Source organism: Palaemon carinicauda, chromosome 3 (genome assembly GCF_036898095.1).
Source record: "Palaemon carinicauda isolate YSFRI2023 chromosome 3, ASM3689809v2, whole genome shotgun sequence".
Classification (NCBI taxonomy): domain Eukaryota; kingdom Metazoa; phylum Arthropoda; class Malacostraca; order Decapoda; family Palaemonidae; genus Palaemon; species Palaemon carinicauda.
In genome coordinates, this window is record NC_090727.1 from 158,053,036 (window position 1) to 158,069,647 (window position 16,612).

At 33.3% G+C, this 16,612-nt stretch overlaps 1 protein-coding gene across 2 annotated transcripts in view; it reads right to left on the reverse strand.

The window, feature by feature from the left end:
* Positions 1-1,780: 1,780 nt before the first annotated feature.
* The window catches only part of LOC137638720 (hematopoietic prostaglandin D synthase-like), a 433,150-nt gene continuing 418,318 nt past the window's right edge, over positions 1,781-16,612 (reverse strand). For both annotated transcript variants that reach the window (XM_068371046.1, XM_068371045.1), the window contains exons 5-6: positions 15,507-15,630; positions 1,781-12,060 (exon numbers count right to left, since the gene is read on the reverse strand). In XM_068371046.1, the coding sequence (XP_068227147.1) occupies positions 11,896-12,060; positions 15,507-15,630 (289 nt within the window). In that variant the 3' untranslated portion in view covers positions 1,781-11,895. The remainder of the gene's footprint in view (positions 12,061-15,506; positions 15,631-16,612) is intronic.

The window sequence follows — 16,612 nt, forward strand, 5'->3', positions numbered from 1 at the left end:
TCTACCCTCCTATCACCCAGAGCTTTCTTCACACCATCCATCCACCCAAACCTTGGCCTTCCTCTTGTACTTCTCCCATCAACTCTTGCATTCATCACCTTCTTTATATATATATATATATATATATATATATATATATATATATATATATATATATATATATATATATATATATATATATATATATATATATATATATATATATATAATGCCAGGTTTCCTTTATTCTCTACAAACTAAATATTCAGTGGTAGCCAGTATGAATTTGCCTCTGGCACTAAACGGGACTGGTCAAAGAAATGCATTGATTGACACAAATCCCCCAACAGATAAGCAAGGAAACTACTTCACCAGTAGAGGAAGCCAGGTACTGTATCTTGATCAACCATAAAAAATATGAAAAGTTCTTGTACAAGCAGAAGTCTATCTTGTGAACAGTCTTCACCAAGAGGAACTCAGATGGCAAACATCTTTTTCTTCAGGCATTACGATGTATTTCAGAAACAACCGATTTGAACAACCATTGTATTCTATCTTCTGCCTTGATAAGGTGTAGAATGAAGTCATTTCTTCTTCGGCATAGCTATTCTTCAACATGATACTATATTAAATTGTTGTTATCCTGGTTTTTCTTTGACCAATCACTGCGTGGGTTAGTTCAGTACTAAGAGATGATATAATCAGACCACCAAGCTGAAAATTTCAACTCTCATAGTTGAAATTTTACGTATTATCTGTCTGAAATGGAATTCCGGTCGACCCTTATACAATATTTCTCACGTAATTAAATAAAAATATTACAACTATTGTTTTGTGAAATCTTTTACGTTTACATATGTGGCATTCTTGCTTTAAAGTTTAGTTTAAAAAATCTGGTATGTACATTTATTAGCTCTTACATTTCATAAATTATAGCAGTTATAACTTCATAGAATGATAACACTACAGCTCTCACAATCACGAGTTACAGTAATTGCATTATGGACAACTGTGAACCTGTCATTTGTGTCCCTAAGCATTTGCATACTGTACAGTACGTATTGTACAATCAAGAAACAAGTGCTTTATATCATCAACTGTATGTTATAATTGTAAATGCAAATTGTTTCTTAAAAGTTGTCCAAAACATGCATACTCATCACGTATGGACGTGAAGGTACAACTATTGGAAAAATCATTTCTTTTGAATAATAAATGGGAAAAAAAAATAAATCTTTACTTCTGTTCCAATTACTCAGAAGCATTCATGATATACTATCTGTGGATTTGCCATAAATAAATTAAGATAAATTTAATATATGAACCAGAAAACTCACCTGTTATTGAGAAACTAGAATCATGTTTATATACAATAAAGATACTGTACCTTTAAAACGGATTTTGACGTAAGAAAAATCTATTTTTGGGCTCGAGCCATGTCGTCCTGATGGAAGGTCCTTCCGGCAGCTTCCGACTGTATAATATTTCTGCGAGTGATATTACAATTGAATTACCGTCAGGTATCACAGGGTTCTAACCCCCAGAACGAATATCCTAAGATATCGTGTATAATCAAGGATGTATCCATAGATATCTACACCCCTGACAGACTTAACCCAGTCTAGGAAACTAGGGAGAAGGATAGGTGAGAAGCCGTTACATATCCTCTTCCCCCCCCCCCTGCCCAGCTCGTCACTGATGCCGCCTTTCCTTTCTTCGCAGACTAAAAATAAAAAATTGTCAACATACAAATTTCAACTTAAAATAATGATGTAAATCGATAAAAAAACTTATTTTTGTTTTATATTGATTTTATTATAAAATTACATCATTCATTCATGCAAAACTATGACTGTCTTTACCTATACAGTATAATAAATTGTGAATAATTTAACTTTAGCAAAGCACGGCTTTTATAATAACACCTCCACAGAACAAATGTATTACCACTTTTTTTCACATATACAACCTATTACATGCACATTTTTGAGATTTCTACTCCCACAACATTTTTAAGCAACTGATTTCATGAAATGCATTCTGTGAATTATGGTTAGCATCCAGTTACATGTGAGGGACCTTAAGCACATTGCTGTTTGATAGATATTCTTTCTATCAGTAAACAAAGCTAGTTCAAATTGCACCAGTAAACAACTGTTAAATATGATACAGTACAGTATACTGGAAGAACCATGAAATAATAATAATAAAAAAGGACTTGCAATTGATTTTCTCTCAAGTTTTTTTTTCCAATTACATACTGTACATAATGTCATATGTAGATTGCATTTTTATAAATTCTAAGACTATTAGTATATTTTAGTAGTTAAGGACAATATGCAGTATTTACTGCATGAAAACAATAATTATGTTCACACTAGAAAAAAATAATCACCCATCCAAAGCTGGATCATGGATAATTTAGCTACTGTACTTAAAAAAAGATAACGATGAAGCACCAAATGCAGATTAAGAATCAAAAGCAGTTAAAATGCCTGAAAAAAAATATTATGGTAGTCCAATTTGCTGCATGGTCCTATGAACATTACAAACTGTAATACATTATTCATACACAGCAAATACCTGAACTTGATAAAATTCTATTAAAGCATGACATATAAATACTAATAACCATATACGCTATTGCTGAATTAAAATAGTTCTGTAAAATGAACGTCCAAGCGTTGTACATTTTAACAAATGTAAATAAACAAACTTTAGACCTGAAACCATTAAATCTCTCAAAGCTTTGCTTTGAATTCAGGATACGTTTTGTATCATACAAAAATATCCACAGAATTTAAGTGAATCATAATTTTTCTCTTTTTGTTCTATGAATTTACTCTTTGGCTTTCATTACTTTGCTTAAGTTAGATATTTGCATTTATGCCATTGAAATGCTGCACAGTAAATAAAAGCAATCACTTCTCAGCATTAAAAGTAAAATAAATTTAAATAGATCATCGTCAGGAAAGAGACAAGGTGGAAAGTTATTCATAAGCCATATGTTTGAACACAAGGTCACAGAAACAATTACAGTACTGTATTATAAATCTTGTACAAAAATAGTAGCCAGGTTTTCTGAAAGCTTTCAAATTATAATATTTTTTAACTTAAATAAAGATTATTTACCAAAACAGAATTACAATAGAGGTAAATGATATCAAGGTTGAGGGAAATCATTTTGTACATCCAAAGAGTCATACAATAATAGAAAAGTGAGTTACAATTCAAACAACATGAACATAACATCCAAATGAGGAATTCAAAATACAGTATAAACTTTAAGTGAATGCGATACAAAAATGAATGTATTAGACACCGTATATGCAAGACAATAACCAGTTCGTTTTTTGTAGCCAAAAGAATAATTCCACATACTGTACAGTTGATATTTCTGAATATAACCGACCTTTAAGTTTCTGAAGCCACCTACATTGATACTGCAGCCTATACCCTATAATTCTGCTATTTCTCAGAAGCTAAAAGATAACAAATTCACTTATGTGGCTGAAGCTATAGCTTAGCCTGGTTCAGCTAACTTATCAAATGAAGAAAAAGATCATTCCCTCTCCTTTGTGATCTGAGAGACTTTCAAAAGTTCTCTCTGATCTATATGAAAGACCTCGTCAGAGCTGCCTCTTTTGTCAACATCTTGATTTAATAAGGCCGCTTATAAGGCTACAGCATGTAGAGCCAGCAGCTGTTTATAATATTAAATTGATCAAGAGATTAGAAACGTGTAGGATTGCTGATCTAGTTTTAGTTCGCTATTTATCATGCAATTCGAGGAAACAACATTTTTCATAGGCTAATCACTCTAATGTAACAATAGTTATCGCTCCATGGCTAACCATTATCAACAGGCAAACTATTCACTGTGTTATGGCAGTAGCAATATCAATGACAATTATCATAATTCAGTATACAACCTTTCTGCTGAGCTTAAATGCTCTGATAGGGATGGCCATGTTAGACTGACTTCTTGTAGAATTTTAAAGATCTTTCTTTGAAATAGAAAAGGATTATATGTGAGTTTACCTATGTAAGGTGAACATGTATAATTTCAGATACAAACTAGTTTTAATTTTAGATAAATGCCACATACCTTTAGAGTTATCAATGATATCAAATGACACCATCCTATTCACATCACTTGCAATTTCAATGCCATCAACTGTATAAAATTTACAAATAACTTCAATAAGACATATCCACTTTTTTCAATTTCTCAACATACAGTACTATAGTACGTATAGGTAATCCACCATATAGAGGTTCATGGAAAGATAGATTAACAACAAATCAATTCAACTTGAGCCTTATTGTATAAGATAAACAGGTCACAAATCAACCAAAGCCATAAAAAAAGTATTGCTAAAATATTAACCAGTCATAAAAGAAAATATTGCTCATAAATTAAACCGAGTTATAATAAATGAAATCTAATAAATTAACGTGGGCCATAAATGAAACAAATTGCTGTGCCTATAAGCTGTCAGTGTGTGATTTACCACGTGAATTTTGGGATCCATATTATCTCAACGTGTTATTCATCTGAAATCAAACTCCATAGTACATTAGAGTAGTATACAGTACTATACTTTTTGAACTTCTGCTTAAATACTTAGGATACACATTATCACCCGTACTTCTAAAACAAAATTTCAATTTCAAAATTACTAGACAGACATGACAAATATGAAACATCTCAATGAATCTGGAAAATTAAAACGAGTTAAAGATTTTTACACTAAGGTACATTTTTGGCATACATACTGGGATTTCAGAGTAGTACAGTATTAGGTTTCATATACATAGGTTTTGTCTGCATGCATCAAGAAACCTTCAATGGGCTCCTCTTTTTCTCTGCTTCCTGTATGTTTGTTTCCCTGAATTTCATTTGCACAGCTTCCATTAAGGCTAAAGCAAATTGGGTTTCTGGATATGTAAATACACTTCTGTGATAAAATAGTCAATGATTAAAATATCAATCAATCATTTAACAGGATATAGCAGCTAAAGTGCAAAGATGAGTTTTTATTTAGATCTAAAAACAAAAAATGAAAGTAAAGTAGTGAAAGAACTATTTTTTCTAAATGCACCGAAAAGGATGTAGTTCTGAGTAGTGGTCCATGACATCTATAGAACAATGTACAAAATGCAAATATGCTACTTACAGACATTGTGGTTAAAGTGGAGATGAAAGGTTTAGGTATCAATAATTTGAAATACACTGCTGTATAATTTTTCATCTTTTTCATATCATACAACACAGACTTATTTTAGGAAAAAGATAAGATTTTCTTAACATTCTCAAATATCAGGCACAAATACAAGATTAGTATTTCAATAGAGACCAAAAGTTGCGCAATCCTACAAAAAATAAAAATTGCCTAAAAAAATTCACCTTCATAATCAGAAAATAGTCTCTGCTATAATTCAGAGACAAAGGCTTCAGACTTGCCTACGTTAAATTGCATTGCTCATCTTGCCTGTTAAATCTTTAATCCAAGATTGCTAATATACATGAAGATACGGTACCGACAAAAATGCCACACCTAAAAGATCATAACCCTATTCCTTGGACAACGATGAACTGGAGTAAGAAACTATAACTACAACTCCTTCTCCTTCAAATCTCTTTTCCTTGTAGATGGACAAGTTTGATGATATTAAAACCTTGAAAAAAAACTATATGGCAGAGGTACATGCATGTTCAATTAACCATGTAAGGCATATTAAATTGTCCTCACACTCTTCTTAAATATAACTGTTTACGATTAAAATGGTGTAAATTGCATATACTGTACTGTAATTTCCCATGTATCTACGATGGGATCCCTGAAACTCTTATGCAATATATTGGGGGATGGTATTTCTATACATATAGAGGTGAAAAATGCCAAAAGTTTCATAAGAATGAATAGAAGACCATCTCCATCCAGATATATTCTGCTTACCTTGAATACAAAGGTATTCTTGACAGAGGTGGTGCATGCAGTATATAACTGGAGAAAATATCTGAGAATGGATATTTTTCCCCATTCTTTTTATGTTCACCTATTAAGACATTTTCTTTTAATAAACAAAAATTATACACAGTTATTGAGGCCTTTATTTTGGAGGGGTAAAAACTATTAATTCTAAGCAAAATGGAAACGACCTAACTTGAAGCTGGACATCTATGTTGCAAGGAAAATGAGGATCAACTTTGTTTACTGCTGTACAAGTAAATCACATCATTACATTTTCCTCTGACTGAAATGACATTTAATTCGCTCGTGAGAAACCATACGGCAGACCCTGACAATGCGCACGATGGACTGACATTTCAATCTAGTGTTAACAACATATAGGTTATGAAAGCATAACTACAACAAACAGGATCTTAGGTTGAAAAAACGGATTTCGACGTAGAAATATATTTTTGGGAGAGATAGCCATGTCGTCCTGATGGAAGTTCCCTTCGGCAGCTTCCTACTGTATATTATTTCTGCGAGTGATATTACAAGAGAATTACTGTCAGGTAACACGGGGTTCTGACCCCCGGAACGACTATCTGAAGATATCATGTATAAACCTGATGCTAAACATAACACTTCTAAAATGTAGAAATCTGTAAGTCTACAGTCTAACTTTGGGGTTACATCTACTATACAAGCCAAGAACAGAATCTACCAAACCAATTAAAATGATTAATGGTTTATTTTCTTTCTTTTAATCGCTTTACTCCAAGTTTTCCTACCAAGTCTACTAAATTGTTTTTGCCAGTACCTTATACATTTTTACATTAGCTAAAAATGTCAATAGTCCATATATAAAGATATTTACTCTACTGGTAATTACTTAATCCCAATTTAAGTATCTACAGGTAACCAATGGAATAAACTAAAATGTAATTCCATTTGCCATCAAGTTTCTTTCCTGTGAGTTCTGATATGCTTCTACTTATAATTATCAACTCTGCATTTATTCAGTAGCTCAAAACATTCAAAACAAAAATTCTTATCCCAAATAAGGATTATAACTGTATGTAGCGTAATTATTTTGGCTTCTTTATGAAAGTTTTACCGATACCATAAGCCAATCAGCATTGAAGATTTTCAGATAGCATCTGATAACATCATGTACATTTCCTTTAGATTACCTGACCTTAGATTTAATACTGTACTACCTGATTTTATTTATTTATTCCTTTACAATCTTTTTATTGCTAATTAAAAGTCACACTTAAAATTTTATAATTTTGTTAATTCATTATCCATATGTATTATGTTAATGCCCTTTTATTGTAGTCCTTTTTTTTATCAATCAAGTGAAACTATTCTTTTTCAAGTAAATAAATAGTAAAAGCCTGTTATTAATACAAGTGTGAAGCCCTGAAAGAAAATCAACCTGAAGGGTTCATCTGAACAAGTTTTCTTAGGTCTGAACTAAATCTTGTACAATATTTTTCATTTTAATCACATTGCCATAAAATTCTAACTTTACCATAATATTCTAAGTCTGCAAGCATTACTTAATTCTCCCATTTTTTGGTAGCTATTGCAAAGTGATTTGCACAAACAACAAAAAGCTGGTTTATTTTGCACTAACTCCTAGCTACCTTTACAGTATCACTCCAAGACTAAAATTATACCTGGTAGTATGTGCTGCTTCCACAATCAATAGAAAAACTTATTTCCCTCGAATTGACCAGCCTATAGTCTATTGTTGCTCGATTACACATCATAAGAGACAAAATCCGACAAACCCTTGTCATACATTCATAGTATTACTAAGAGGAATCTCAATGTTCAAAAGAAAGTCTTGACTCTAATATACACCCTGGATAACACTCTTCAAAAAATATTGCATCCAGTTCTTTTCACTTTCAGAGGGACGACCTTTACATGTTGGGGTACATAGCTCAGACATACATTATGAATTTAATTCTAAAACACCTTAATTCTTAAGGGTAAATGTTATGCTTCACAGCAATAGTCAAATAAGAACTGAAGCAGGGAAGATTTTGTATCATGGTACATTATGTTTATTTTTATTTTTGCAGCACAAAATAAAATTGATGAAAGTTGACGAGGCACATGACACCGTGTATTAGTTGCCACTATACACAGATTACATCAGACAAATCACAATTAGGATGGCTAATGTTACATCTTACACATTAATTTGAATTTAGTTGGGAACAAAGAGGATACATTTCCCAAGGTTGGTATTTCTAAAACAAAGCTATTCCCTCAAAGTCTCAATAATGTAGTTTGAAGTACAGTAGTTTAAAGTTTCAAATTTGGTTTGTAAAAGAAATGCAATATGCCAAATTTTGAATAATTTGGCAAAAGCAACAGTATCAAGTGGTATATCAAGTGAAAGCAAAAGACAATGTGAAGAAACTTTTCAGATGATACAGTACATATGCAAGAAAAACACTGGATATATGCATTATCCAAATTATGGTTAAAATAAAACAACTCTGAAATTAACTATAAGTTGATGGAAGTAAACGAGGTGTTTAGAAAGAAACAATTTTGATATAAAAAAGACAATTTTACATAGGTGGGAGAGTTAATCAAGAAACACATGCAAGTTATCTCCTGGAATTTAAAGAAAGTGTGGTTAAACATAGGGCCAATAACAACCATCACTACAGTATGTATGACATTTCCCAGCAGTACCAGAAGTTTGACTAAGATCAAGGGAGAACCCTATTCAACAATTTGAGCTGACTTGGCTGCGGCAGTACACTGAGTTATCCTAAAGTTTATACATGTATACAAGAACACACACAAACAGGAATGGCTTACTGGAAGGTGGTTAATGTGGACACTAATTCTGTTCTATTAAAGATCAAGCAACACACCAAAGCATCTACATATTTTCCATTTCACATTCCTTTAATTTAGATTTAAGTAAAAGAAAATGTTCTCTTGAAAACAACAGTGAACATTTTGACCCAATGCTTGACTGACCACGTGGAAATATTTGGGTTTAATGGTCACAGCACACAGCTTTGCTGCTGGCTTTGTCACTGGGAGGTCATGCTTGAAAAACAACTCCAAATATATGCTGCTAAAGCCCTGTCCACGCGATCGAGCTTGCCCGACGGGCAAAGTGATACCAGACCACAGTAGGTAGTGAGAATGAGGGTTGATGACGTCAGAAACGGGAAAACCACAGCAGAGATCTGGCAGCAATATTGATTGTCAGATCCCTGCCTATGGTTTTACCACTTCTGATGTCATCAACCCTCATTCTCACTACCTACTGTGGTCTGGTATCACTGTTTGCCAGTCGGGCATGCTCGATCGTGTGGTCAGGGCTTAACAATTAAACCTTTAATTTGTAGATTGGCTAAGTCGATACAATTCATATCACTACATAGAGCATTTTATATTACTGATTATTTGCAACCAGGTTTACATAACACTGGTCCAGTGTAGCCAAATAAGGTTATATTCACCAATAAACTGAGGCCAATGTCTATAATGTCTAGAATTCTCCATTTAAACGCAGGCCATATATTTTTCTTATTGTTTAAATATATTCTTTTAAATGGTTAAAATATTGCACCAGCTTTAAACTACTGTTAAGACTTGGTAATTAATTAAAATTTAGTTTTATTAAAACAATAAAAATTTCCTGAGTGCCTCTTACTGGCATGACCTTAGACCACAAAATTATAGGAAAATTCAATGGTTATTTCAGACATGGCTTTACATAACTTTCGGGATGTGTGGGGATAATTATATCATAATTATATTATAATCAACCCATCCCAGCAAAAGTTCTTTGACCGAGGTTCAGGTACAGTATTTGTTCTGAAAATAATAGCCTGACCTTGGATGTCTAAAATTATTTCTATCAAATCTGTCATCAAGAACATTATGGGGGTGGGGGGAGGTATTTATTTGAAATACATGAAAGAAAAGGTTTTTAGTATCACATTCAATATCATTTTAGGTTCATTAATATTTCAACTAAACTCGGAGTAAATGCAAATTTTGTCTTAATTTTATGTAAATGTATTCTTTATGGCAAATGAGATAAATCTGAATTTTATACCATTTTCTGAACCACAAATATTACTGTATGAATTCAAAAGGTAACAATTGATATCCTGTTCATTTGCAGACTCATTTTGGACTTCAAACATTAAGTCAAAATAATTCACTTACTGATTACATTGCTGAAATGCTTGATATATGAATTTCTCCAGGAAACCTCTGTCATACCTTCAAATTTCAAGGTTACTGAAAGAAGATTCCCAACACCTATACACATTTTACTGTACATTAAGCTCACTCAGATGGCGCTGACAATTCTAACCTGCTCTGAAGAGGTTGATACTTAAGATTACTTTTATGGTGACAGTTAAGATGATTGGTACAGGAGGAAAAATAACTGACATTTCCAACAATTACAAGTATTGAAAGGTCTTCATTATAAAAATATCCTTTTGGAAAACTTTTAAGAATTTCGTTAAACTCTGACAGGAAGCTCGGAGACTCAAGGCATAGTTATTTTAGTCTTCTTCCTGCAAAAATCACAAGGACAATACATGTCATTACATCACAGTAGGTGTAAAATGCATGTACCCACTTGCCAAGAACAAAATGTTTAGACTTTCCCATCTTATTCTTGGATGAAAACCATAGGCACAAGCTGTTTTTACAGTAGGTTCTTCTATGAGAGATGACTGCACCAGTTTCTGATGCCAAATGAGGGTATCTTTGGTGCTCACAAAGATGATCTACAGCATTTAAGAAAAATACCAAAAGAGTTTTTATAAATGAGGAATTCTTTATATGCACTTAGAGCAGTTTTTCTTGTCAGCACAAGACTTCTATGGACCAAAAGATACTTAGATTTTGCTTATTACTGATATGTTAAAGAGTCCTAGGGAAAAAACCTATTACAACTTTTCTTCACAAATGACGAGACCTCACTTTGATTTGAAGTATTTTCACAATAAAATGATTAAACAATGCCAGGGAAGCCAAAGCTCCAGTTACCATAAAAGAACCTGCAACATGCTAGAGATACTATTATATCAAACATGGTAACATACAGACGAGAGGCCAAGAAGATATAAGCAATTAACACTAATACATTCCACTGTGAAGCCAGGCAGTGACTTATCTTCCAAAGGGGAAACACCAATCTATTTCTTTGATTAAACACAGAGCGATCATATAAAACCTACGACTTTAGTGATCAGCAAATAAACTGTTAGGATTTTAATACTGATGTAAAACTTAATTGATACCTAAGACTGAAATAATGATAAAACATCAAATTGCTAATTACTGATTTTACTTTACATTAAACAAAGGGACTAGAAATGGTCATGAAAAGTAATAATGATACCGTCCGAAACAAATAAGTATTTGCAGAAAACTGAGACATGCACGTGAGAGCCCGCTAACTATCAACTACATTTCCCTGTAGCACACGGCATACTACTTTTCAATTTGAAGCTTTCATTTTATGCAGCTACTATACCTCTTTAATCTGTGCAAGAGACAGATGCTACATCCCAAAATTTATTGAAATTATTCCAATGCTGCTACTGTGTGACTATTTCACCCTAACATGAATGGTCTGCAGTTCACACTGACCAACCAATGGTCTGCAGTTATTACTGACTAGCCAACAGTATCAAGAAGAGGTCAGATTCATCAATTGTGATCGCTGAAACTCTGTCAACGGTCTTAAAAATACATTACCGCTCTACCTGTTGCCTTTTAAAGGATGCGGACAGGCCTTCACGAAGTCAAACCCAAGTGGTTCTCTCATCTGTCATATCCATCAGAGTTCATGCGAGATTTTCCGGTCAATCCATTCCTTATCAAAAGTCAGTGCTAATCAGCAGTATGGAGAAATACAATGGCAATTCACGGACCCTGAAATGATTTACATAGGTGTATCAGGACGTTCTTTAATCCACTTTTCTATCTGGGGGATCTTTATGACTTTCTCCACTAAAGACTTCAGCCTTGGAACAGCATCCAGGGAACTCTCGTGATGGGCACTCAGCTGGCTGAGGTAGCAGGAGACAAACACATCTGACCACGTCATCTGAGGAATTAAGAAAGTCAATCAGGGAAAGAACGGCAGATTTCAGATGGAATACATTATTTTTATTACTTAACAGTCTATAAAACCATCAAGCTAAGAGTTATGGAATCTCATGGACCTGAAGCCATGCCATTGCAACTGTATTCTTGACTTCAAAGTTTCATGCATTTATACAGGTGATCTTAAGTGAATAAACTACAAAACTAAACAGCCCAGAGGTCTGACTGAGTAGGACAGAGGAGTCATAGGCTTCTATATAAATAACAAATCTATCTTCTCATGCAAGTCATGGCATTGGAGAAAAAATGAAGTTGAGCTTGCGATTAACAAGCCCCTCTTCCACCCCTTTCCACTCAAAATAAATTCATGTGTTAAAGTAACCTGCTAAAAAAACTTTAACGACCTGGTACAAGCGAGGGCTAAAGACAAACAACCATAGAGGGTAATTTCCGATAAAAATGTTTAGCTTTTGTTATTTGTCTCTTCAAGAAAACTATATCTCAGTGAGAAATGAAAACTCAGAAACATGTTTTAATACAAATCTACCAGAAACATTACATTTCGTCACTGATATCACTTGTAAAACAAAATCAAAAGAAAAAAATCCTTGGATACAAAGGGAACTTAAGGAACTACAAGATTTCAAAGTTGAAATAATTTCAGAGAATCTACAATTTTTTCATCAGTTCACAATCCAATAAGAACCAAGGTTTAAGGCGTTTACCGGGGTTTTCTTTATAAATAAAAATATATATAAATAGTAATAAATAATAATGATAATAATGATGATGATGATGATGATAATTATAATTATTATTATTATTATTATTATTATCATTATTATTACCAATTCTCCTATCATAATTACGAAAAGATATTTTCACCTGAGAACTGAAATTGTACGATTTCTATAATATCCTAAGGTTGGCCTGGAATGCACGATTTAATTACAAGATGAGAAATCAGACTAAAATAAGGGAGAAGCTACACAAGTTAGATAGCCGAGTGAGGGGAAGAGATCAAGAGGTAGGTAGTAGGTTGGCCAAGGCATCACCCACCTGTCGAGACACTACCACTAAAGAGTTATTGGGTCCTTTGACTGGCCAGGTAATACTACATAAAATCCCTCTCTACTTACAGCTTATGGCCTATTCTTTACACATTCTCCTCCATCCTCATCATATACCTGACAACACTTAGATAACCGAAAGATTCCTCTACACTCAAGGGGTTACCGATAACTACTACACTATAATTGTTCAGTGGCTACTTTCTATTTGTAAGGGTAGAAGAGGCTCTTTAGCTTTGGTTACCAACTCTTCTAGGAGGACACTCCAAAATCAAACCACTGTTCTCTAGTCCTTGGTGGTGCCATAACCTCTGTACCATAGTCTTCCAGTCTCTTGGGTTAGAGTTCGCTTGGTCGAGGGTACACTCTGGCACCCTATTCTGTTTACTTATTTCCTTTCCTTACTGAGCTATTTTCCTTGTTGGAGCCCTTGGGCTTATAGCATCCTGCTTTCCAAATTAGGTAGGGTAATAATAATAATAATAATAATAATAATAATAATAAATATCAAACAAAAGCAGGAGGTTAGGAAATTTGCTTTTAGGTAATTATACCTTTACGGACCCTCACTCAGAAGGAAGAAAACTTCCTTAACTTGGAAGTCAGATTGCAATTTGAAGATTCTTTGCTTTTGGCTTGACAACATCCATCACAATAATCCAATTCAGGGTTTGTATTGGACATGCCAATTTGAATTAAAAGCTTCATTCAATAAAACGTACTAAGGCTTGAATGGCCCCTCCATTAGCAATAGGCTATCATCATCCAAAAGTCGAAATGCAACTTTCACACTACTGAATTTGTCTTGTAAAAATAAATTCTGAAATTCGACTACAAATTCTTAATAAAAATATTTGATAAAACTCGGAGATTTACTCAATTTTTTTTTCAATGAGACGCATTTGCACCTACTCGCAGTGGTGCCCTTTTAGCTCTGAAAAGTTTCCTGATCACTGATTGGTTAGAATTATCTTGTTCAGCCAATCAGCGATCAGTAAACTTTTCCGAGCTAAAAGGGCACTCTAGCGAATCTGTGCAAATCTGCCTCGCTAAAAAGAATTGACATATCTGTTTTGACGTTTTTACTGTTTTAGAATAATTTATTGTTAACTTGTTCTCATCATTTATTTATTTCCTTATTTCCTTTTCTCACTGGGCTATTTTTCCCTATTGGAGCCCTTGGGCTTATAGCATCTTGTTTTTCCAACTAGGGTTGTAGCTTGGCTAATAATAATAATAATAATAATAATAATAATAATATAGTAGTTTAGGTGTTTTCTTTATCTGTGCAGTTTTGACGTCTTGTATAAACTGTACAATACATTATTCTGAAGGAACAATATACAATAATAAAATAAAATAATAAATAATAAAATGAAATAAAATAAAATTCTTTGGTATTTGTCGCAGCAACTGCTACTAGCAAACAAACTGAAAAAAAGATGTATTGGTTCAAAATCTTTCATGGTCCTCCATAACATTTTGATAAAAAAATTAAATTGTTTTTTCTGATAACTGATAAATATTTAATCTAATACTTTTATAAGAGACATCTTATATCACTGTTCCAAGCAATCCGCATCACAGAGTTTCTATTAGGTTCTCTAATATGGTTAGGTAAAAAAAAAAAAAAAAAAAAAAAAAAAAAAAAAAAAAAAAAAAAAAAAACCTACTACTTATGAATATTCGACTTACAGACATTCAGGTACACACAAATCCAACTGAAAATAACAGAGATAAAGAAATTCTGTAATAAATAAATATCATATAATTCAATACAGTAGGCAAAATGACTTTTGTAATAGCTTGATATCTATTTCATTTGAAACCCTTTAGCTATAGTAAGCAGCTCTTCTAGGAGGACACTCCAAAATCAAACCATTGTTCTCTAGTCTTGGGTAGTGTCATAGCCTCTATACCATGGTCTTCCACTGTCTCTTGGGTTAGACTTCTCGTGCTTGAGGGTACATCAGGGCACACTATTCTATCTAATTTCCCTTCCTCTTGTTTTGTTAAAGTATTTATAGTTTATTTAGGCAATATTTATTTTAATGTTACTGCTATTGAAATATTTCATTTTCCCTTGTTTCCTTTCCTCATTGGGCTGTTTTCCCTGTTGGGGCCCCTGGGCTTATAGCATCCTGCTTTTCCAACTAGGATTGTAGCTTAGCAATCAATAATAATAATAATAATAATAATAATAATAATAATAATAATAATAATAGTTGACGTTTGTAGCTGGAAATTATAGGGAAGGGATTCAGGATAGGCCTATCCTAGTCCAAAATCTAACAGAATTCGACTTACAAGCATCTTCGAACCAATTAAGTTTGTCAGTTAAGGACTTCCTGTACAGAGTCCTTTACGTAGTCCTCACCTTATCTCCACAGAACCATTCACGCCCTTCCAGTCTTCGGTCCAGTTCCCTCATAACAGGTGGAAGAGTGCTGGTGTAAAACTCCGTGGCCAACATCTTCGCTTTATCGGCGTCTCCAGCATTTCTGTTGAGAAGAAGAAATGAAATGACTGGGTTAAGTGTGTTAGGGGTGCAGATATCTATGGTTATCTACGGATACTTTACTTTTACTTTTAGGGGTTTATTTTTCGCCCTCCATCAGTCACTAAAGAGTCTGTTCAGGCGGGCCTTGGTGTGTGAAAATAATTTCTTTCCAGGTAATATTTAGCTCTGTATCTTTTCAGTTATTCGCTAGCATTTGTATTCAGGCTTAATGGTTTTCAGATCACTATCATAACACTTTCCAAAGAGATAAGTCTTCAGGTTTTTCTTGAAAGCTGCCACATTTTTGCTATTCTTGACATCAAGTGGAAGGTCGTTGAAGAGTCTCGGTGCAGCATAACAAAACGTTCTTCCTCCTATTGCATGATTCACACTAATTTCGAATAGTCTATATGGGTCATCAGCATGTCTTAACTCTTACAGCACGATATCTTAGGATAGTCGTTCCGGGAGTTAGAACCCTGTGATACCTAACGGTAATTCTCTTGTAATATCACTTACAGAAATATTATACCGTAGGAAGCTGCCCGAAGGACCTTCCATCAGGACGACATGGCTTGAGCCCAAAAATAGAATTTTCCTACGTCAAAATCCGTTTTTTTTGACCAGTGACATCGAAGTATAATGTATTCCTTAAATAAGCAAAAGGACTGGAAATTTTTGCAGAATTTCATACCGGTCTCATTTCAAATAAACAATGGAATTCTCACCTATATCATTAAAAGAATTATTATTATTGAGATTGTTATTATTATTGAAATTACTATTGAGATTATTAAAATAACTGTTGATATTAAAATTACTATCAAGATTACTAAAATTATTATTGCCATTATTAAAATCTTTAAAATTTCCTTAGTCAGCTTTCATTTAGTTTGAATTAATTTCATTATTCAAGGTACGTTGATATTAACTTATTAAAAAAAACTGTACAGCATTCATTAAAACCTCATGGATGTTTGTTT